The 18,596-nt window shown below is 50.6% G+C and overlaps 13 protein-coding genes across 15 annotated transcripts; 3 read left to right on the forward strand and 10 right to left on the reverse strand.

The window, feature by feature from the left end:
- Positions 1-113: 113 nt before the first annotated feature.
- H257_11700 (hypothetical protein) lies at positions 114-1,054 on the reverse strand (the record flags this gene model as incomplete). The annotated part of the gene is made up of 6 exons (XM_009838704.1): positions 114-209; positions 273-388; positions 443-560; positions 615-740; positions 833-943; positions 1,013-1,054. The coding sequence occupies 6 exons, from the start codon at positions 1,052-1,054 to the stop codon at positions 114-116; spliced, it is 609 nt and encodes a 202-aa protein (XP_009837006.1).
- Positions 1,055-1,267: 213 nt separating this feature from the next.
- H257_11701 (hypothetical protein) lies at positions 1,268-1,672 on the reverse strand. The gene has a single exon (XM_009838705.1). The coding sequence runs from the start codon at positions 1,638-1,640 to the stop codon at positions 1,323-1,325; it is 318 nt and encodes a 105-aa protein (XP_009837007.1). The 5' UTR covers positions 1,641-1,672; the 3' UTR covers positions 1,268-1,322.
- Positions 1,673-1,709: 37 nt separating this feature from the next.
- On the reverse strand, positions 1,710-2,487 carry H257_11702. Of its 2 annotated transcripts, XM_009838707.1 has the most exons (3): positions 2,192-2,418; positions 2,047-2,113; positions 1,711-1,973 (listed from the first exon to the last, which is right to left on the reverse strand). In XM_009838707.1, exons 1-3 carry the CDS (start codon positions 2,416-2,418, stop codon positions 1,950-1,952), a joined length of 318 nt encoding a protein of 105 aa, XP_009837009.1. In that variant the 3' UTR covers positions 1,711-1,949. The 2 variants fall into 2 exon arrangements, with proteins under 2 accessions (XP_009837008.1, XP_009837009.1); XM_009838706.1 differs by having other exon boundaries at positions 1,710-2,113; positions 2,192-2,487.
- Positions 2,488-3,375: 888 nt separating this feature from the next.
- On the reverse strand, positions 3,376-3,993 carry H257_11703 (hypothetical protein; the record flags this gene model as incomplete). The annotated part of the gene is made up of 2 exons (XM_009838708.1): positions 3,376-3,651; positions 3,703-3,993. 2 exons carry the CDS (start codon positions 3,991-3,993, stop codon positions 3,376-3,378), a joined length of 567 nt encoding a protein of 188 aa, XP_009837010.1.
- A 1,153-nt stretch (positions 3,994-5,146) lies between these two features.
- H257_11704 (hypothetical protein) lies at positions 5,147-5,778 on the reverse strand. Its single transcript, XM_009838709.1, has one exon. It carries the CDS (start codon positions 5,753-5,755, stop codon positions 5,213-5,215), a length of 543 nt encoding a protein of 180 aa, XP_009837011.1. The 5' UTR covers positions 5,756-5,778; the 3' UTR covers positions 5,147-5,212.
- A 383-nt stretch (positions 5,779-6,161) lies between these two features.
- Positions 6,162-7,683, reverse strand: H257_11705 (hypothetical protein). Its single transcript, XM_009838710.1, has 3 exons — positions 7,317-7,683; positions 7,127-7,263; positions 6,162-7,038 (listed from the first exon to the last, which is right to left on the reverse strand). The coding sequence occupies exons 1-3, from the start codon at positions 7,645-7,647 to the stop codon at positions 6,238-6,240; spliced, it is 1,269 nt and encodes a 422-aa protein (XP_009837012.1). The 5' UTR covers positions 7,648-7,683; the 3' UTR covers positions 6,162-6,237.
- A 410-nt stretch (positions 7,684-8,093) lies between these two features.
- Positions 8,094-9,129, reverse strand: H257_11706 (hypothetical protein). Its single transcript, XM_009838711.1, has one exon. It carries the CDS (start codon positions 9,039-9,041, stop codon positions 8,193-8,195), a length of 849 nt encoding a protein of 282 aa, XP_009837013.1. The 5' UTR covers positions 9,042-9,129; the 3' UTR covers positions 8,094-8,192.
- Positions 9,130-9,423: 294 nt separating this feature from the next.
- H257_11707 (acyl carrier protein) lies at positions 9,424-9,956 on the forward strand. The gene has a single exon (XM_009838712.1). It carries the CDS (start codon positions 9,438-9,440, stop codon positions 9,846-9,848), a length of 411 nt encoding a protein of 136 aa, XP_009837014.1. The 5' UTR covers positions 9,424-9,437; the 3' UTR covers positions 9,849-9,956.
- Positions 9,957-10,119: 163 nt separating this feature from the next.
- Positions 10,120-10,783, reverse strand: H257_11708 (hypothetical protein). Its single transcript, XM_009838713.1, has 2 exons — positions 10,517-10,783; positions 10,120-10,456 (listed from the first exon to the last, which is right to left on the reverse strand). The coding sequence occupies exons 1-2, from the start codon at positions 10,763-10,765 to the stop codon at positions 10,157-10,159; spliced, it is 549 nt and encodes a 182-aa protein (XP_009837015.1). The 5' UTR covers positions 10,766-10,783; the 3' UTR covers positions 10,120-10,156.
- Positions 10,784-10,970: 187 nt separating this feature from the next.
- On the reverse strand, positions 10,971-12,416 carry H257_11709 (hypothetical protein). The gene is made up of 2 exons (XM_009838714.1): positions 11,769-12,416; positions 10,971-11,715 (listed from the first exon to the last, which is right to left on the reverse strand). The coding sequence occupies exons 1-2, from the start codon at positions 12,375-12,377 to the stop codon at positions 11,056-11,058; spliced, it is 1,269 nt and encodes a 422-aa protein (XP_009837016.1). The 5' UTR covers positions 12,378-12,416; the 3' UTR covers positions 10,971-11,055.
- A 267-nt stretch (positions 12,417-12,683) lies between these two features.
- On the forward strand, positions 12,684-13,288 carry H257_11710 (hypothetical protein). The gene is made up of 6 exons (XM_009838715.1): positions 12,684-12,722; positions 12,782-12,799; positions 12,852-12,881; positions 12,938-12,996; positions 13,045-13,068; positions 13,124-13,288. The coding sequence occupies exons 1-6, from the start codon at positions 12,705-12,707 to the stop codon at positions 13,206-13,208; spliced, it is 234 nt and encodes a 77-aa protein (XP_009837017.1). The 5' UTR covers positions 12,684-12,704; the 3' UTR covers positions 13,209-13,288.
- On the reverse strand, positions 13,232-14,394 carry H257_11711 (hypothetical protein). Its single transcript, XM_009838716.1, has 3 exons — positions 14,355-14,394; positions 13,734-14,284; positions 13,232-13,669 (listed from the first exon to the last, which is right to left on the reverse strand). The coding sequence occupies exons 1-3, from the start codon at positions 14,383-14,385 to the stop codon at positions 13,286-13,288; spliced, it is 966 nt and encodes a 321-aa protein (XP_009837018.1). The 5' UTR covers positions 14,386-14,394; the 3' UTR covers positions 13,232-13,285.
- Positions 14,395-14,749: 355 nt separating this feature from the next.
- Positions 14,750-18,252, forward strand: H257_11712. 2 transcript variants are annotated; one of them, XM_009838717.1, is made up of 12 exons: positions 14,750-16,471; positions 16,525-16,599; positions 16,681-16,704; positions 16,755-16,799; positions 16,862-16,906; positions 16,992-17,128; positions 17,217-17,280; positions 17,393-17,500; positions 17,558-17,649; positions 17,700-17,904; positions 17,951-18,030; positions 18,094-18,252. In XM_009838717.1, the coding sequence occupies exons 1-12, from the start codon at positions 14,786-14,788 to the stop codon at positions 18,185-18,187; spliced, it is 2,655 nt and encodes an 884-aa protein (XP_009837019.1). In that variant the 5' UTR covers positions 14,750-14,785; the 3' UTR covers positions 18,188-18,252. The 2 variants fall into 2 exon arrangements, with proteins under 2 accessions (XP_009837019.1, XP_009837020.1); XM_009838718.1 differs by having other exon boundaries at positions 17,951-18,252.
- Positions 18,253-18,596: the final 344 nt, after the last annotated feature.

Genomic DNA, 18,596 nt, shown 5'->3' on the forward strand with positions numbered 1-18,596 from the left:
TGTCAAAACACAAAGACACACGAGGGTGTTGAGGCATCCATTTTCAAAGGCCCTGTGTGTTTTAATATTTGATTCATTTGTGGATTGTTTTTGATCTTTATGAATGTTCAAGGTCAATTATTCTCGGCGCGCTCGGCAAAGTCGTCGTACTTTTGCTTGAACGCATTGGCCAGATGCACAAAGGGCACGTCGACCCCTGTTCCGAGGCGCTAGGAGGGTGATGTGAGAGGGCTGATCGATTAGCTATGTAGTCGCCATGCTGTACTACGTACCGCGGAGCATTCATAGTACTTCAAGTTGTTTTGGTCGGCGAATTCTTCGGCTTCTTTCTGGGAAATCGCGTCCCGGTTGCCTTCCTTGTTGTCCGACTTGTTGCCCACAAGTACCCCTATTTCGAATATGCTCATGTGTTTTCCGTGTACAAGCGGCTTCGTGAACCCACCTGGAAGGGTATGGTTGGAGGACGGTTTGGCCACATCTTGGTACCATTTCGTGCACGACTTGAACGACTCTTTGCTGTTTACGTCAAAGACCAACATGATCATGGACGCGCCTTCAAACTGCGTGCCGTGAGGAGTGTACATATAGTCGGCGCATGTAGTTCATGTATGTACATGCACGGAGCCAAACTCGCGTTGGTTGAAGATACTTTGCCCTGGGCAGTCGTACAGGTACAGCTCCACGAGGACATTCGTATCGGGAATCGGCACAGGTTTGACTACCAATTCGGCATTGGATGTCTACGAAGAACGACACGTCATAGAAGTGTCGAGATAGATAATACATGCATGAGACTCATGTAGCAGTACTAGTGTTGGTATATATAATGTACCATGACGTAATTCTTTGGGTACTCGTGTCCGTTGCTCTTGAAAGACTGCAACAACGCCGTCTTGCCCACGGCGCCATCTCCCACCACAACAACTTTGCACCGAAGCACCAACTACGCAACGAGGTTAGACAACCTATGTCTTCATCCTGCGCACATTGCACATCCGATGCATCGGCTTACGGTGCTCTTGTGCGTCGTCTCCATGCTGCGAAGGCCTGACATGTCCTGTGACTGTTGCGCACAAGATCTTTTATGATATGGTGGTGAAAAGGCACGACATGCCATTGGACAAAATGCGTGTGTCGTAACCAATGAATCAACATGACCGGAAGCACAGGAACATGGTTTGAGAACTGCCGCCTGCCACCAAGTGGCGGCAGCAACGAGCAATGTGGTCTCCACTCGTAATGAAGGATCCCGGTGCGACCATTGTGCTTTGCTTGAGTGGAAAGGAGGTACATGTTTGTGAGCGATGATTTACTCACACAGGTTAACAATCTAAGTAGTTGGCCGCCATGAGCAACTCGAGCGCGATTTCAGGCTCGATGACAAAGTCGGGGATGCGCGCATTGCTGTTGGAGTATCGTTTCTTGTAGTACATGTATTGAATGACCTTTTCCAGGATCGACGCGCCGATGTCTTGGAAGCGAATTTCACCCTTGCTTTCAATGAAGTGACCCGTGAGCATAGCCTTGATTGTGCCGGACACCATGGCGCACTTCCGCGCAATGTAGAACTCGTGGCCTTCGGCACTGATCAACTTGATGTACTCCTGTTGACCTGCGGGGTCGCTCGACGCATCGGCCATACTTTTCCCTCCGTGGCGGTTGTCGAAAATGGAGTGGGAAAATGGAACACAAAGCAAGTTATCCGGATTTCCGTATACACATCAATATTTTCCCGCAATATATTTCTATTTTTCACGAAAGCAGCAAAATATGTAACGAGCGATGCGGGACGCAATGGACGATGCTATCAGCATGACCTTCGCGAATGGTGTAGATGAAGCTCCTTGAGAGCTATCATTTCAATCACATCAATGTCTATGAAGGGACATTGCTGCGACGGCCAGAAATCGATTTCGAGGAAGCGGAGCGACGACATCCATCAGATACGCTTAATCTGTCATTGCGCAAGAAGTCTACGATGGATACAATGTAGAGAGATCAAAATTGAATATACACGCTGGTTTATTGGGCTTGGTTTCGGAGTACTTGGAAGATCTTCTTCTTCATCCATTCCTTGCCACAGGGAAGGTATGTTCGCGTTTCCAAATCCAGCCTGCAGTACGACATCATGAGATCTGAACCAAGACAGAACACACGCTCGTCGTTGAGAGGAGAAGAGAGGAAGACGTACACAAGGGTGCTCAGGTCGGCGAGGGAGTCAATGTAGTTGTACAGGTCTTGAATGTCATACGTAATGTTGCGTCGGTTGGGGTTGAGCTGCTTGAGCTTGGCTTCGTACATCTTGACCACGCCGTCCATGGCGCTGTTCACGGACTCGAAGTCGAGGTACGTGCGGGAGTTCGGGTCCTCCGTGTACTGCACAAGGATGATCGTGTGCTTGGATTTGCGGTAGTCCATCCTTTCTGTCGTCGACGTCGACGGCAATTTCAAAAGTGAAAAAAGGCTGCCACCCTCCGCACTTCCTGCCCAAATATCGAAACCCAATAGAAACTTCCAGTTCGAAAAACTCATACAAAAAGCCCCTCCTTTACATATGTCAAGTTAATATAATTCATTACAGCAATAATAATATAGATCGAACTAAACAGGGATGGCAAATTGTATTATATTATTAGGTATTTATAATACTAGTACCATTTTATAGAATCAAAAGTCAACACAACTGTATTTTTTTGTCTTTTTTAGAATGTCAATTCGAGGTATTTGTCGTTGACACTGAGTCCACAATGGATTTCAAAGTTAACTACTGTAAATCTACAGTACTTGCTAATTCGCTCTAATATTGGCCAATGTCCTAGTATGTTGGCATGTTCATGAGTCTACAGTAATTATTACTTCGTAGTAATAAGTTATCCCATACCAATGTATCTTGAACTCGTCATTCTGCTAGAGGGCAGTATCACTGGTAGGTTTTCTAGTGCTCACACACATTCTTTGCGTAGTATAATTATTGTCCTTTCAGCCAAATTTGGATTTTGTGTGCGGTGATACTTATCACACGACTGTAATTGAAGTCATACAATAATTAGCTGCTGATTGGGTGAACTGATGATTTCCTGCAATCTGATTGGCTATATGCTTCTGCCGATTCGACTTCACATTTGGTCGTGTCAGATATATTCGGTACCGGTTATTCCGGAGTATCAACACATTACGAAATACTACCGCGTAGCCCGCCACTGTATGTTTACTGTTAAAGAATTTTACTGTTAGACGTGAAAACTATCCTGTCGATGGCTGCATCTATGATGGTGCGGATGAAGCCATACGAGTCACAATTCATAGCAACTGCGAGCCAACAACAGCTGCGGCGACGCCAACATGCAGCCCAATGTCATTAGCATTCAACACAACCTACGCCACAACTCGACACAACCAATCCATTCCTTCGTACAGCCCTTCGCCCGAATGCGCCGAGCAAGGTTGCACGTGCCATCGATGGGACACGATCGAGCCAAGGCGAAGGCCGTCCGTGAGTTCGTCCACACTCATACAATTCTCCACGTCTTGTTTGTTTAGAAGCACCAAGAAGGGCACGTCGTGCAGCTCTTCGACTTGGAATAACCCGTGCAGCACTTCCGCGGCTTCTTGCAACAGAACTTTACTGGTCGAATCCACCACAAAAATGACCTAAGAAGTATATCTAGTATCAATCGTGTATCCTCGTCGAACTGGTCATACCGCGATGGTGTTGTCGAAGTAGTAGCGCCACAGGGCCCGAAGCTGCTCGCGACCACTAAAGTCCCACGCCGTGAACAGGATCTTGTTGTACTTGAACGTCTCGACGTTGAATCCAATGGTGGGAACTGTCGCCGTGGCTTCGTGGAACTTGAATTTGTACAGGGTGGACGTCTTCCCAGCGTTGGCGAGACCTACCATGTAGATCTTCCGTGCCTTGGCTTTCCCAGACAGTCGATCGAGGACGTTCTTGAAGCACCTGGGCAGGCGGCACTTGGCGAAAACTCCCCCCATGTATCCCTCGACTTGGTGGCGAAGATTGCAATAATATCCCGACATGTTCGGGAAACACTTGCAATAAAACGGACGGGATACTTGTAAACGTTACAATTTCATAGTCCGAAACCGGCAAAATGTAACTCTTCGACTTACGATGGATCCTTCACCATCATGGAATGTCTGCTGCAAGTCCAGTCACCTCGTCACAGCGCAACTTGACACAATCAGCACATGTGTTATCTAGTACTAGTATAGATTAACGATAGCACCTTATTTCATAGCCTTGCTTAGCCACTTCAAGCCGTCGTACAGAAACACGACTGGTCGTGTCGTAACTTTATGGTCACAGCTATCAAATCCACCCTGAACGCAATGTCTGCCGACGGCATTGCGCTGCGCAGATCTTGTTTTTGACAAATACGAGTACCTTGACGTTGTCGCTTGTGCCAGAACTTGGTGGAATCCGTCACGCGCCTCGACGATGCGCTGATTATCGACCGAGTCGATGACGAAGATGACGGCATCAACAAGCTGGCAATGATACTCCAATAGGTGGCGGGCGATGTGCGTCTTGTCTTCCGATGTCCCAGGCATCGAATTGAACGCAATTGTGGTGGAACGTTGACATGCTGCAGTCAAAGGTGGGAAGGGGGTTCAGTAGGTAGGGGCTGATTATGTAGAGCGAGGTTGTTGAGTAGTATGGCAGACTCGCCCGCATTGTCTAGACCAAGCATAATCATGCGGCACTTCTTGGTATAAAGCATGCCTACCAATCTGTTGAGCATTATCATCATTGAACCCTTAAATGCAAGTGCGATCTACTATTGTAGTAATAGTACCAGTACTACGTTATCCCATGCTACAGTACTACGTACTGTAGCATGGGATAACCGAATCGCGTCGGTGGTCGTAACGAATGACCAATAAGAATTGAGAGTACCTAGGTCTCTTGTGTCACTGTCATTTTGGTTGGCAGTGCGAGGAAGAGGGCTGCGCAAAAGCAATTGGGGGGGCTAACGTTAACGCAAGTCCCGAAGAGCATCACAAGCGCTGTGAAACCCAAATTTTCTCTGCTACCCGGTTCATCCGGTATCCAAGGATCTTACTGGTGAAAGTGAGAACGAGAAGTCGTCTACCGTATGTGTGACCAACAATCGCGCTCATACTAGTATAAACTATGTAGTATTGTGTTTAATCAATTATATAGTGTCTCAAGTGCAGTCAGGGTGCACATCTACTCGAGTGCTTTGCTTAGCCACTCCAGCCCCTCAAAGAGCCCGTCGTTGGTGATCGCTGAACACGACTGGATGTACCATGGGTTCTTGGTCACAGATCGCAAGTCCATTTTGGCTCCGATGTCGGGTGCAGACATGGCGTTGGGCAAGTCTTGCTTGTTGGCATACACGAGCAATTTCGAGTCTCGGAGTTCGTCTTCCCCAAACATGCGATGCAGTTCGTCTGTTGCGTGTTGGATGCGATGCTTGTCGTTCGAGTCCACGACAAAGATCACCGCGTCCGTGTTCTGGTAGTAGTACTTCCAGAGCGGCCGCAACTTGTCTTGCCCGCCAATGTCCCATGCCGTGAACTCGATGGCCTTGTACTGGAACGTTTCGACGTTGAACCCAATCGTGGGCAGTGTGTGCAGCGTTTCGTTGAGCTTGAGCTTGTACAAGATGGTGGTCTTCCCTGCAGCGTCCAAGCCCAGCATGATGATGCGGCGCCGCTTGTTTGAGAATGAATCTAGCACGGACTTCATTTTAGTCATAAACGCGCCCATGGTAGTGATTTGTTGTGTTGGATTGGTTCAAGAATGAACGAACAATCGATCTTGTCACTTCAATTTGAAGTTGGAAATCTTCAATCGGCCAATCAACGGAGCCCACCTCGGAAACCCAAGGAGCACTCGGATTGGCTAACGGATGTTGCCTATTGAGATGGCTATATATGATTGGTCAAAAAGAGTTTTCATAGTAGTTAGATTGAATCTCCTACCTAGAACAGACAATTTGGCGTGTAATAATAGAAAGTACTACCACTCAGAGTCGCTGCCAATGCGCTCCTAGACCAAGCCCGCGGCATTCATGGGGCATGGTGACCCCATGAATCTGTCTGGCCCTAGCCAGACAGATTTTCCTGATTTACGTCTTGCTAATTCTCTGATTGGGCAGAAAAAACACAGCTCCTCAGGGCCTATATGTGTTTATTTCGACATTATCAAACTACCGGGGTAGTACAGTATGCAATCCTCCCTTTATAACGTTACAACACTTGGGCATTTCGTTTCGATTGTTGCTGGCGAAGTTGGGTCGAAGACATGTCAAGTCGAAACGTGGACTCTGGGATAGGCACAAACAAGTGCTCAAAGGGCGCGGGGACCCTCGAGACGGCGTCTTGGGCGGACACAAACGCCCCTTCTACCAGTCGTCCAGCTACGACAAACCGGCACTTGTGCGACGAGATGGTCGCCAGCGCCAGCCACAGCTTGGCAGGGTCGTTGCCGTAGTACTTTAGGTCGACAAGGCGGACCGCGGTGTCGGCTCCGACTGCAAACACACACGAAGGGAACAGCGCAGCTTTGTCCACGAACAAGGAAGCATTCGTGAGCACCACGCGCTGGTTATGCGTGTCCACGAGGGCGCGGACGCGGCGGGAGAGGTCTGCCACGTCCGCCAATGCCCCCTTGTCTGCGTTCTGGAGCGACAGTTCAAACAGCGGTGTGTACACAACCTTGTTGTCGATAGATTGAAGGAGGCGCTGCGCCGCCAATGCAAACTCTAAGTGGCCCTGGTGCACGGGGTTGAAGCTGCCGGGCAGTACGAGCATGTGCTTCCACGGCATGTCGCGCAGGATGACGTTGTTGGGGAACAAGGCGATGGTGGTGGTGGTGCTATTGCTACTGGTTGACATTAACGAAGACGGAATCGAATCGTCGAATTCCGTTGCGTGTTCGGTCAATGTGTCGAGTTCATGGACGGTCAAGGCGGTCTGGAGGGATGCACCGTCCACGCGCGCTGCTTTCGCCAAGGCCAACACGATCAAGTTCCCGACACATTCGTCTTCCTACAGAGCAGTAGCAGCAGCAGCACCATCATGTTGATGACGTGATGGATACACATGTCGAAAACGGGTGGATGACCCAACAGCGTACTTCTTTTCGACTGCGCGCGCCTTTATGCATGTTTAGATTGAAGTTGTACGTGCCATGGATAGAGCACAACGTCACGAATGCACGGTGGCTTCCTCGGCGCGGCTGCAGAGACACCAGCGCCGCCGTGCATCCAATGCCTAAGGGACGATGATCATGGACGGAACGACGACCCGACGAGGATATATCGTACCGACGCATTTGGCCGCATCGTCCAGGGGCACAAGCGCCCGAGCTCGTTCCAGCGACTTCTTTGCCATCAGAATCGACACCTCTTGGCTCGAGAACGAGAAACGAGTCGGCACCTCGCGTTGGACGACGTCCGGGGACAAGTTCAAGAACTCGACCAAACTTTGCTGGTAGTAAGGAAGCGACACTTCCAAGAGCGTACTGGACGCTCCACATGTTCCCAGCATCTCCCCAGACACGTTGCCCCCACCGCCCGTGAGGCTAATGGCGCATTGGACTCGCTTCGACGCGAAGATTTCTTCCAGTAGTCGTCTTGCCGTCGTCGTTGCTGTCATTACAACTTTACGCTTTTTATTGTCCTTTTACCCCAAATTTCGAATTCGCCAAATCTATCGATCGATTCGTTGTACAAACTTTTGTATGTAAAATCGTCGAGTTTCACACTAATTTCATTCAAACATACTAATTCCATGTGGAATTGGTGGATTTGATTGGCTACTTGATTCGTGTTGTGGGTCTTGATTGGTCGATTGATTGTCTGCCGATTTGGTGCTGCTCACCACTTGACAATATCACACCAATAATGACCAATCAGCGATGCCCACCGCTATTTTATGTTTTTTGAAGTTTGAATAATGCGACACCTCCATGTGCGCTCAGGTCGTACAGGGTGCACAGTACATACAGTATGTAGGTGCAGACGATGGGTACAGCAGCACGACATCCATCATGCTGCGAAAATGAATGCATTCTGATGCACGCAGTCTCGACAGTCTACCACCTTCGTTGTTGTTATTCGTCCAGATCGTATGCAAACACCAGATCGTAATAAGTGAAAGGATGCACGGATGGTACACAACAGGTACGTGTGTCTATAAACTTAACCGATGGTCAATCCCAAACCAAACTTGTGCGAGTCGCCTTCGAAGTGCTTGGCATCAATGTGGGCGGAGGTGGTCAACGACAGGAATGGCGTGACCTTTTGCACGACAGCCAACGACACGAACCCGTCCGAGTTGACCTTGCCCAAATACGTCGTGTCCTTGTCCACGGCATAGCGGCCGCCAAGGGTCAGCGCGTTGGCGGCGGTTTGGACGTCGTAGTCGATGGACGCGGCGTAGATGGTGTTGGCGTCGAATTGGTGGTGGAAGTTGGCGTTGATGGTCTTCAAGCTCTTCTTCGTGGCCACAGTCACTTGGAAGTCACCGCCGTTGTACGCCAATGCTCCGCCGTAGTCGGACACGGCCGACTTGTTCACGTTGAACGCACCGTGGGCGCCGACGGTCACACCGCTGACAACCGCCAAGGCCGACACGGAGGCCGTGTTGGCAGTCACGTCGAATTCCTTGGTCAACGTGTACGTGGGCTGCTTGTATTCCAAGCCCAACTTAGTCACTTGCGACGCGTTGGTCTTGCGGCTGCCGTCTTCGACCTTGGCAGTGACCTTCAAGTTGTCAACAAGGGCGTTGTTAATGTCGGCTTCGACAATCACGCGACCTTGCGTAGTCACTTGCAACTTGCTGACGGTCAAGCCGCCGATTTGGGGCACGACAAACGACGCGCCGAGCTTCGCGAGGATGCTCTTGTTGGCGGCCATGGCGCCTTCGGTGGTGAAGGTGACGCCGTTGGCAGTCTTGGTCTTGATCTTCAACTTGCGGGAGAAGTCGTAGTCGTCGTTCAAGACATTCGTGGCCTTCTTGCTAACATCTTTGTACAACGGAGCGGCCATGATGATGGTTGATGCTTCTTCGGTTTTTGGAAGTAGTTAGTCAATTGCCCAAAGCGAGTGGCCACACTCGGTGTGCGGTCAATTCGACCACATACAATTTTATAGTGACTCGGTTTCCCTCTCTCAAAGTGAACTTTCCACTTCTGTTAAGTACGATCCCTCCCCACCATGAACATCACCCACCGCGGTGATTAATGCATGGACGCTCTGTAAAGTACGAATTCACTCAAACTTAGTCCGATCCAATATCGTGTCTCCGAGGGATTCAATATGGCAGGTTCAAGTGTAATGCCAGCCTAGCTTGATTTGTGTCTCACTTCTTTGTGACGAACCGAATGAATATAGGAATTGAAAGGGTATTCATTATAACGGTTTCCTACCTGTTCAGGACTGTTCATGGGGGGCTTGGTGAGTGGCCAGGCTTTGCCAGTAAAGCAAATTTGCCAAATCAGCATCATGTTCAGCCGTATTGCTCTTCCTCTCGCCAAGCAAGTTGTGCGCTTGAATGCGACTGCCCCTCGCATGGCCATCCGCGCCTTCTCCGCCCAAACCTTCTTGGATCGCGCCGAAGTCAGCGACCGTGTGTTGAACGTGATCAAGAACGTCGGCAACAAGGTGGACGCTTCCAAGCTCACGGAAGCTGCCAAGTTCATTGACGACTTGGGCTTGGACTCGTTGGATGTGGTGGAAGTCGTGATGGCGATTGAAGAAGAATTTATCATTGAAATCCCAGATGTCGAAGCCGAACGACTGTTGACCCCTGCCCAAGTCATCGACTACGTTGCTGCCCACCCCATGGCCAAATAGGTCGTAGTCTATGGCTGACCAGACCTCCGACTTCTCTTAGTATTGATAAACACAGGAAACCACGAAAGAACACGAGATCTGGTTAGTTTCCCGTCGTGTTGTTTGCAATGTTGTGTGGGTCACATGGACGTCACAGGAGCACGTAGCACTGATGTTGCCAGGGTTGGTAGTAGTAGTGATGGCGGGGCCTAGCATCACCCTGGGGTATGTACGTACCTGTGGCTGTGACAGTTTCGTCGGCAGCATTGGTGGTTCAACTACTTGGACTAACGTTATGCAGACTTCATTTTCATTTAGTGCCCTTCACATTACTTGGAGCTCTTCAACTTGGCCAAGATGTCCTTGATCTGGTGCTTCACGACCGGCTGCCCCGTTTTCGTGCGCAGACTCATCTTGACGTGGCGCTTCTTGCGCTTCTCCACCTTTTTTTCCTTTTCCTTTACCTTTTGCTCAATCACTTGTCGCTTCACGGTGCGCTCGTCCTTGACTTGCTGGGCTTTTCGTTTGGCTTTGAACAAAGGATCTGGCTTGTGTGTCGATGGGGCTTTGGGCGTCGAACGGGCGGCCGTGCTGTCGTCGCCGCCGTCATCGTGCAGGGTGGCAAAGAACTGAAGCCATATATCGCCGCATGAGATACACACAAAAACGAACGATGAAGACTTGTGTACCTTGTCGTAAAACGATTTCGGAGCGTTGGACGACGCACCATCATCGTCATCTGCAGCGGCCGAAGATGACGGAGCGGAAGGGTTCACGCGTTGCTTTTCCTTGCGGTAATTCCGCAGCAGCACGGCCTTCTCGACGCGCTTGCGCTTGCCACTGGCCGTCTCTCCTTTGCCCTTGTTCGGTCGCGCTTTACCCCGGATGAACCGTTCCAAGCTCAGCCCACTTCCAGTTCCCCCTTGGTGCCGTTGCATGTTGAATTTTCACACGCAACTTACTTGGACCCTGCCAACCAATCCCATTCGTTCCAGAGTGTAACATTTTGTCCACGATGGTTGTTATAATTGTTATAAAGGTGCACAAACACTGTGTTGTGATAGATGAAGGATTGTATTGTTATACCTGATAAATTCAATTATAACACTACCTGAACTACTTTCATCACGCTGTACCTTGGTGTTTGTACAGTTATAACAATCATCCGTTGGTTGTTGCAAATGTTAAATAAAACTCCCTCTACTGGCAACATCAACAACCCCTCGTCCTACTTGCGGTTGGCGTGATGCTTGACCTTCTTGAACTTGTTCTTGCCAGGGTTCGCCTTGGCCGCTTGGATGTCGCCGTACTTGCGCTTGGTGTAGCCGCCAATCTTCTTGTCGTGCAGGATTTCCTCGGTGAACGTCTGGTGGCGGTCCTTGCGGCTCACGCGCGCCGACTTGAACTCGGCCGCGCCTTCGATGACCGTACCGACTTGGAACACCTTGGGCATGGCAGACTTGCGGTGGTCGCTCGACTTGTAGAAGCGCTTGGGGTCGATGTAGTTTCTCATCTTGATCAGCTGGATGTCGCGCTTGGCTTCGGCCGTGAGCTCGTTCGAAACCATGTTGAACCACTTGGAGCTGGTCTGGTTCTTGCCTGCATCCGTCGTCGTCGTGTGCGCTTTGCCGTTGGCGACGTCCTGCACAGCCTGTACCTTTTGCGTCTTGGCAAACTGCTTGAGTTCCTCGACGAGTTTGCGCTCGGACGCCAGCTGTGCCCCGTTTGCGCACTTGTTGCCGTTGAACTTGAGGTACAAGTCGCGGGTGGTCACGCCGCTGTGCAGTCTGTTGGACACGAGTTCCTTCATAACAGGGACTTCTGCGTCTTGGATGGGAGCAGCCTCGTCGTTTGAGGGGCTCGTGAAGGCTGTTAACGCCAAGTTTACCTACAGCCACCACCCAATCAACACGGCGCGAGGCGATGGAAAGAGCGACGTACCATAGCCTCAACATCTTCGTCGTCACCTTCGGATTCAGTGTCGGACGGAATAACTTCGGTCGACTTCGATTTCTGCTGCGCAATGGGTGGTGTCGCGGTGGCAGACGCAACAGCAGCACTGTCGCCTGCCTTCGCCTTGGGAGTTTGTTTCGCGGCAGGCGAAGCCTTCTTCTTCGAGGGCACTTCTTTCGACGGGGTTGTCGTCACCACCACCTCGTTGTTGATCGCGGGTTTTGTTTCCACATCGGCATCATCGCTGCTGATGGCGATAGACCTGGCGGTGGTTGCTTTGTGTGGGTCGGTTGTGCTCGCTTTAGACGGTGTTTCCACCTGCTTCACAGGTGTCGTCTTCTTACGGGTGGAAGGAGACGCGCGTTTGGTTGCGGGTGTGTGTTTTCGCTTTGACGGGGTCACGTCTTGGGCGTCAACTTCATCGTTGTCCTTGGTTCCGGCGGGAGTTTTGGCGGGAGATTCTGCGCTGGCGGACAACACTACCTTGGCCTTGCCACGGGTCTGTCGCTTTGGGGTTGGCGCAGGCGGCGGCGGAACTGGATCCGCAACGGGGGTCGCTCGACCTTGAGATCGCGTGGAGCGTCGAGTCGCGACCATGATTTCTTGTGCTGCTCACAGTTATGCGAAGAAACCAAGAGCCAATCCTTGTGGCCAACCAAATTCGACATTTCCAGCGCCAAAACTGGTGCCCCGGGGCCCATCAAAACCAGAACGATTGTAAACAACCAACACTCTACGTCATCCGGATACGTGGCATTTAAAAACAACGTGGTCGAAGTCATCCTAAAATTAAATCTATTTCCTTCCCTTGGATACATCTTCCAAAATATAATTGAAGTCATTTATTTTATTCTCGAGTCAGTGCTATTTAAAATCAAGTGGACGAGTCAACCAGATTTTCAAGCGACCTCCACGTCCTTCATCATGCAGATCCAGATCAAGGTACGTCGACGCTCCTATGTGCCCTTGGTCGATCCATCTAACGGCGCATGTTCGTGTAGACACTAACAGGACGAAAGGTAGTATCATCCCTCACGCGTGCATTCGTCATGGACTTGCTTGTTGTGCTAGCAAACGTTCAACTTTGAACCGGACAACACTGTACGACTCGCCGACCGACCGCTCTCGGCAACCTAACAACAACCCCTCCTTCGTAGATCTTGCATGTGAAGCAGGCTCTCCAAGAAAAGGAAGGTATCCAAGTCGACCAGATCCGGTATGACCGTCCCGCCCATGTCATTGCTCACATGTTTCACCTGCGTAGGTTGATCTACAGCGGCAAGCAACTGTACGTCTAGTCATGGTGCATATCCTCGAGTATGACCGCCTCTCGCACTCTGTAGGGCGGACGACAAGACGCTTCAAGAGTACAACGTCGCGGCCGGAGGTACCATCCACATGGTGTTGCAGCTCCGCGGCGGATGCTAAGCGATATGCGTTCTCACCCCACTGATTGGACGACATTCCTTAACCCTCTCAATCGATCCTCCATTTCTTCTTTAACTCTACGCCTTGTTTGTGTCGTTTTGCTGTGCGGCGATGGCCTTGTCCAGTTGGGCTTGCAAGAGCGGGTCCAGCTGTCCTTTCTTGGCCAACGTCTGCAGCAACTTGATCACAAACGGAATGTAGTTGTGCTTGCGGCGGACGTTCTCCTTCTTCCAGTTCGCGCGCTTCTGGGCTTCTGTGGCGATGCACTGCTGCCACGACTGAATCTGGCCGACCACCGCGGCCGTCTGGTCCTGCTCCGCCAGCGCCGCGATGTGGTCTTGGGCCAACTGCACGCGGTTGCGCACCAGTCCCATCAAGTTGAAACGGATTTCGGATGACGCGTACTTTTCAATACGGCGCTGGATCACAGGAGTCGCTACTTTCAACCACGCTGTCGGGTCCTACGCGAGTTCGATGAGGAGGATGGACGAGGATCGCAGGAATGGGATGGGTGGATGGATGTACCAGGGAGGCGATGTCGCCGAGGCACACTGGCCCCTCGGACAGACCGTCGAGCTCGTACACCTTGCCTTGGAATGGCACATACGCCACGAAATGGTACACTTCGTCGTCGTCTTTGGCCGGTCGCTTGTCCTCGTCGATGACGAACGGCTCGGCGCGCGCAAACGAGTTGTGCACGGTGCGGATGGTGTCGCTGTTGGAAATGGCCAGGCCTTTCAGATCGGACGGGAATTCGCGCGTGAAGGCTTTGAATTCCGACAATGTGTCGCCCAGCACAACATGCGGGGACTCGAGGTTGAGCAGGATCGCTAATATCGCTTGCGTCGCGCATGCATTGCTAATCACTTGCTTGGCAAAGAACAGATCGGGAGATACCAAGTGATGCAATCCCGACCCCGTGGCGGGAGCGGGAGCATGCCCTGGAGTCCACTTGAACAGGAAGATCAAGCCGAACACGGGGGAGATGTGCTGGAACGACGCGTCGTCTAACGAGTACAGCTCCTCGACTTGGATCCCCTTGACGCCGATGTCTTCGATCAACGACGTGAACACACCTTCACATACACACAGCACCACGCATATCAGTACACATTCGCCGTATCGTCAACGACAGACAGCAGGTACCTGGATCCGACTCAATGGTGCACCACGACATCCTTCTTCGTTCAATTATTGTGTGGGGCAGCAATTTGGTGCAGGATATTGGAAGGCTATTATCCAATGAAATTGAAGTATGACCTGGATATTTTGGCTATTTTAACCAATGGCATTTGGATTGACTGGAATTTGATCTGTTGCCAGTTACATGTCACTTCGATCAAGTTCAGCTAGCACCCACCCAGTGCAAGGCGCCCGACCTTGGCTGTTTGCAACTGAAGGTTGTCATTCATCGTACATATTTGCAGCCACCAACGTTCACATGAGGCAAACGAGCAACAGTACTATGCATGATGGCACTGGGCAGCTGAGCTGCTTGATCGAAGTGACATGTGCGTAACTGGCAACTGTCCTACTGAATGAAACCGCAATATTGTCGCGGGAACGGGTGTGCCAACATGGACAACATGGACACGACCGACGGCGCTCTCCTTCCTGTGCATGTTCGAATCTTCCAGGGTCTTGTTCCGCAGGTGGCGAGCCAGGCCACATCCCTGGAAAACATTCTACGGACGCTGTGCCAAAAGATCGAAACACTCGAGTCGTGCCTGGCATCGATCAACTCGGGCGTGGTGGAGATGGACATGCGCCTCAAGATAATTGCGCACAACATCGAGGGCGGAACGAACGATGAGGCGTTCAACGCCGCGAGCACATTTATGCCATCGCTGGCCTCTCCCCTGCCGGCGACCAAGCCGTCCAAGTCGGCCGTGGTGTCGCACGTGATGAGTGCGTTGGCCATGGGGCACGTTGCCAAACCTTTGGAAAAACCCAAGAAGAGACGGAAGAAGCCGCCGCCTGCACTGTCGTCTCCTGCTGGGTTGGTAACCTCCATCCCGACCGCCGAGTTGTCGGCTGGCCCGACAGAGACTCCCCCGACGCTCAACCGAGGCCACAGTTCCGCACGGCTACTTCGCGACTCGCCGCGATCGCGATACATTCCCGACCAGAGAGACGTGCCGCATACTGCCCGATCCAAGGCGAATGTGCATGCGGTTCCTATGGAACACATAGCGTTGTCCGTCCAAGAAGCTACGACTCCTAGGGCTGCGATATCAAAGGATATACTAAACGACAGTCAGCAGACCATCGTGACTGCGCCAACCAAGGGATTAAGCACAGTGGAAGACATAGGGATTGAGCAAGTCCACGCAGAACCTTGGGAAAACATCGCCCCCACGGACATGAGGTTGTTAGTCGACGTTGAGGACAAGAAGGATGATCTTATCAACTCCACCGACCCAAATCGCCACGTGACAGCATCCAAGGGACCAACCATCTCAGTCGGATACGAGGAGGCGTCCAAGATGGAGGCAGACAGCATCGACCGATCTGTGCCAACCGGAGTATCCAACACCACGCAGGTCGACAAGATCCACACACCAACCGCCGACGGTTCCAACGTCCCGTCCATCCAGCTCGAACGGCGGCGGCCGAGTCACCCCGAGCCGCCCCCTTCGCCCCCTCCAGACGACGCAGCAGCTGTGCATACCATTCCTCGCCTTCCTTTATCGCGTTTGGTCGTTGAAAACAGCGCCGGCAAGTCGACCCAAACAACGCCAAGTGTGGCCAAACCTCATGCCACCTCGATGCAAGCAGCCGCTGCCCCAACAACGACTGTCGCGGCCGAACGACAGACGTTGCTAGCCAACGCCCAGCCACAGTCGACGGGTTCTACAGCCACTACTGCTACTACAACTACTATTACAACTACCACTACGCAACCACAATCATACTCCCACACCGCTGGCATGCCATTACCGCTCGCGACAACCGAAACAACGTTGGTGCCCAAGGAGACTGCTGTTGGTCCCCATTCCACCCGCTTACCCACCAGCAGTCCCCAATCACCACGTGAACAGCACCGCCACACCATCACCGCCGCCATCGATCCCTCGCCCGTCAATCTTCTTTCCCAGGAGAAATGGCCACCTCAAGAGGACGCCGAGAGCTCCGACGAAAGCAGCGACAGCGTCGATGAAGAGGTCCAGCCCAGTGAGGAAGAGTTGCAGCGACTCAAGGAAGCGGGCCAACATGGCTGGAAAGTAGTGCGCTCCAAACTGGCTACGATCAAACGACCCAAGGTATTCTGGAGAGCGCTACGACGTTGTAATGCCGTAAGATCGTATTCGTGTAGAACATACTCTTCACCAAGAAAAAGCAATTGTTTACTATTGCCAATCGGCTGGAGTTGCTGGAACGCAAGTCCAAGGTAATATATATATAATATATTGGGCCTCTTTGAAAATTATCGACAACTCATGAACGTGAAATATATGTGTTGTTTCGGTAGGAATTGTTTGCCGGTGAAAAGCAGGTTTGGACATAAACTGGCGACTTACATGACTGTAAACAAACAAACCTTAGTTAACGCTGCTACTGGAGAAACAGGACAACGATCTGTCGACTAATGTACGTCATAACCTGAAATAATATATTGGACTCATTTGAATAATGCATTATTTAAATCGTAGATTCTGGCCGCGGTGGAATTGAAACTCAAGGCGCTTCATCGAGATGTACGGCTGCATCCTTCTGGGAATATAATTTGTTCATTTTGCATAAATTTCTATATATATATACATATTTATGTGTATCGGATAGATACTGAAAATCACGGACGACAAGGCCGAGATGCACTTGGTCGTGCAGTTCTCGCACCGAATTCGAGATTTGGAAGAAAATGTCCGCCACGTAAATGCTGACATGGCAGACAAACTGGCGGGCAAAGCCAGTCAAATGCAAGTGATTTATCATATATATATATTAGTCGAAACCATTAGAATTCAAAGAATAGTTCGACGGATACTCATATTAAACATCCCGTAGTGACATGGATCGGAAACTGGACAAGGCTCAAGCCAGTGCTCAAGTGAGGCACGATTCGTTGCAGGTAAGATGTAGAACATTAATATTCGTGGATATAAACGAATATTAATGAATATATATATATATATATATATATATTCATGGATACAAATTAATAGTTGTTTGTACTTGTACAGGAACAATTGCGCGAACAAGCGATGCAGTCCAGTGACCACGGTACTCGATTGCGTTTGGTGGAGGAGCATCTTGTGCAATCGAACCAACGCACGGCCGACCAATTCCACGTACATATATATAATACTTTAAATATCTACATTTAAAACAATTTATGATGTATTTAGGACTTGGTGGCGCAATTGCAGGCCAACCAAGCCGCCGTCGACGATATGCGGCGGCTGTTGCGCAAGAAAGCTGACGTGAAGGTGCTCAAAGGGTGCGTAAAGTCCAATTTACTTAATTGTTTCTCAAGTTTACGAGATCTAGTTTGGAAGAGTCGATGATGCTAAAGCCCAAAGACCCGATGGACCAGCAGCAGCAGCAGCCTTGTGCCGCTAGATGCATGTCTTGCATGAAGGACATTCTTGTGGATCTTCCGGGAGGCGACCCCGAGAACGACGTCGCAGATGCACACGATTTAGTGCACAACGGCCTCACAAGGAAGGTCAACATTGGCCAGTTTGCGTCCAAGGTGCACGAAACAATCTAGCTGAATGCTGATAGGGATGCTGACATAGGTGTATCGAAGCTCTGTCCCACTCAACGCCGAGCTTGTGGGGGTTCGAGAGGAGGCACCTCATCCCATCTCCCCGCTAGAGTGAGTATTAGATAGCGTTTTGGATTCATTTTTTGATCCGATCTGCGATACTGTTGGAGATAGAAAACTCAACATTACAGCCCACAAGAAGCTACTCAAAAAGCGGCCTGGCACGGCGCCGTTGAAACCTGCTCATTCCAAGGGCCTGAAATCGTGATAGATTGTACTAGTACTACGTAAGTAGTATAAATTTAACACTCCAATCTATCAAAAGTACTCATACCCGACTGACGTACTAGTAGTTATTTGTCAAATCCGTTCCAATTTCGACTTCCGAGTACTAGTAGTACAATCGAATTAATTTGACAAGTGAATTTGAGAATGTCCTAGCCAATCAAAGTGCACTAACGAAACATTTCATCCAATCATTCCCGATATATTTGACCGTGTGCCCGATATAATTTGCCATGTGCCCGTTTAATTTGGCACACCGAGGTCGTGTGCCCAATATATTTGGCGGTGTGCCCGATATAATTAGCCGTGTGCCCAACCAATTGTCCATCTGCCCAATGAATTGTCCGATGAAAATGGAAATCACGCAATAAAAAGTCAATTCAATATAGAAA

Source organism: Aphanomyces astaci, assembly GCF_000520075.1.
Source record: "Aphanomyces astaci strain APO3 unplaced genomic scaffold supercont1.35, whole genome shotgun sequence".
In the NCBI taxonomy this organism is placed as follows: Eukaryota; Oomycota; class Saprolegniomycetes; order Saprolegniales; family Verrucalvaceae; genus Aphanomyces; species Aphanomyces astaci.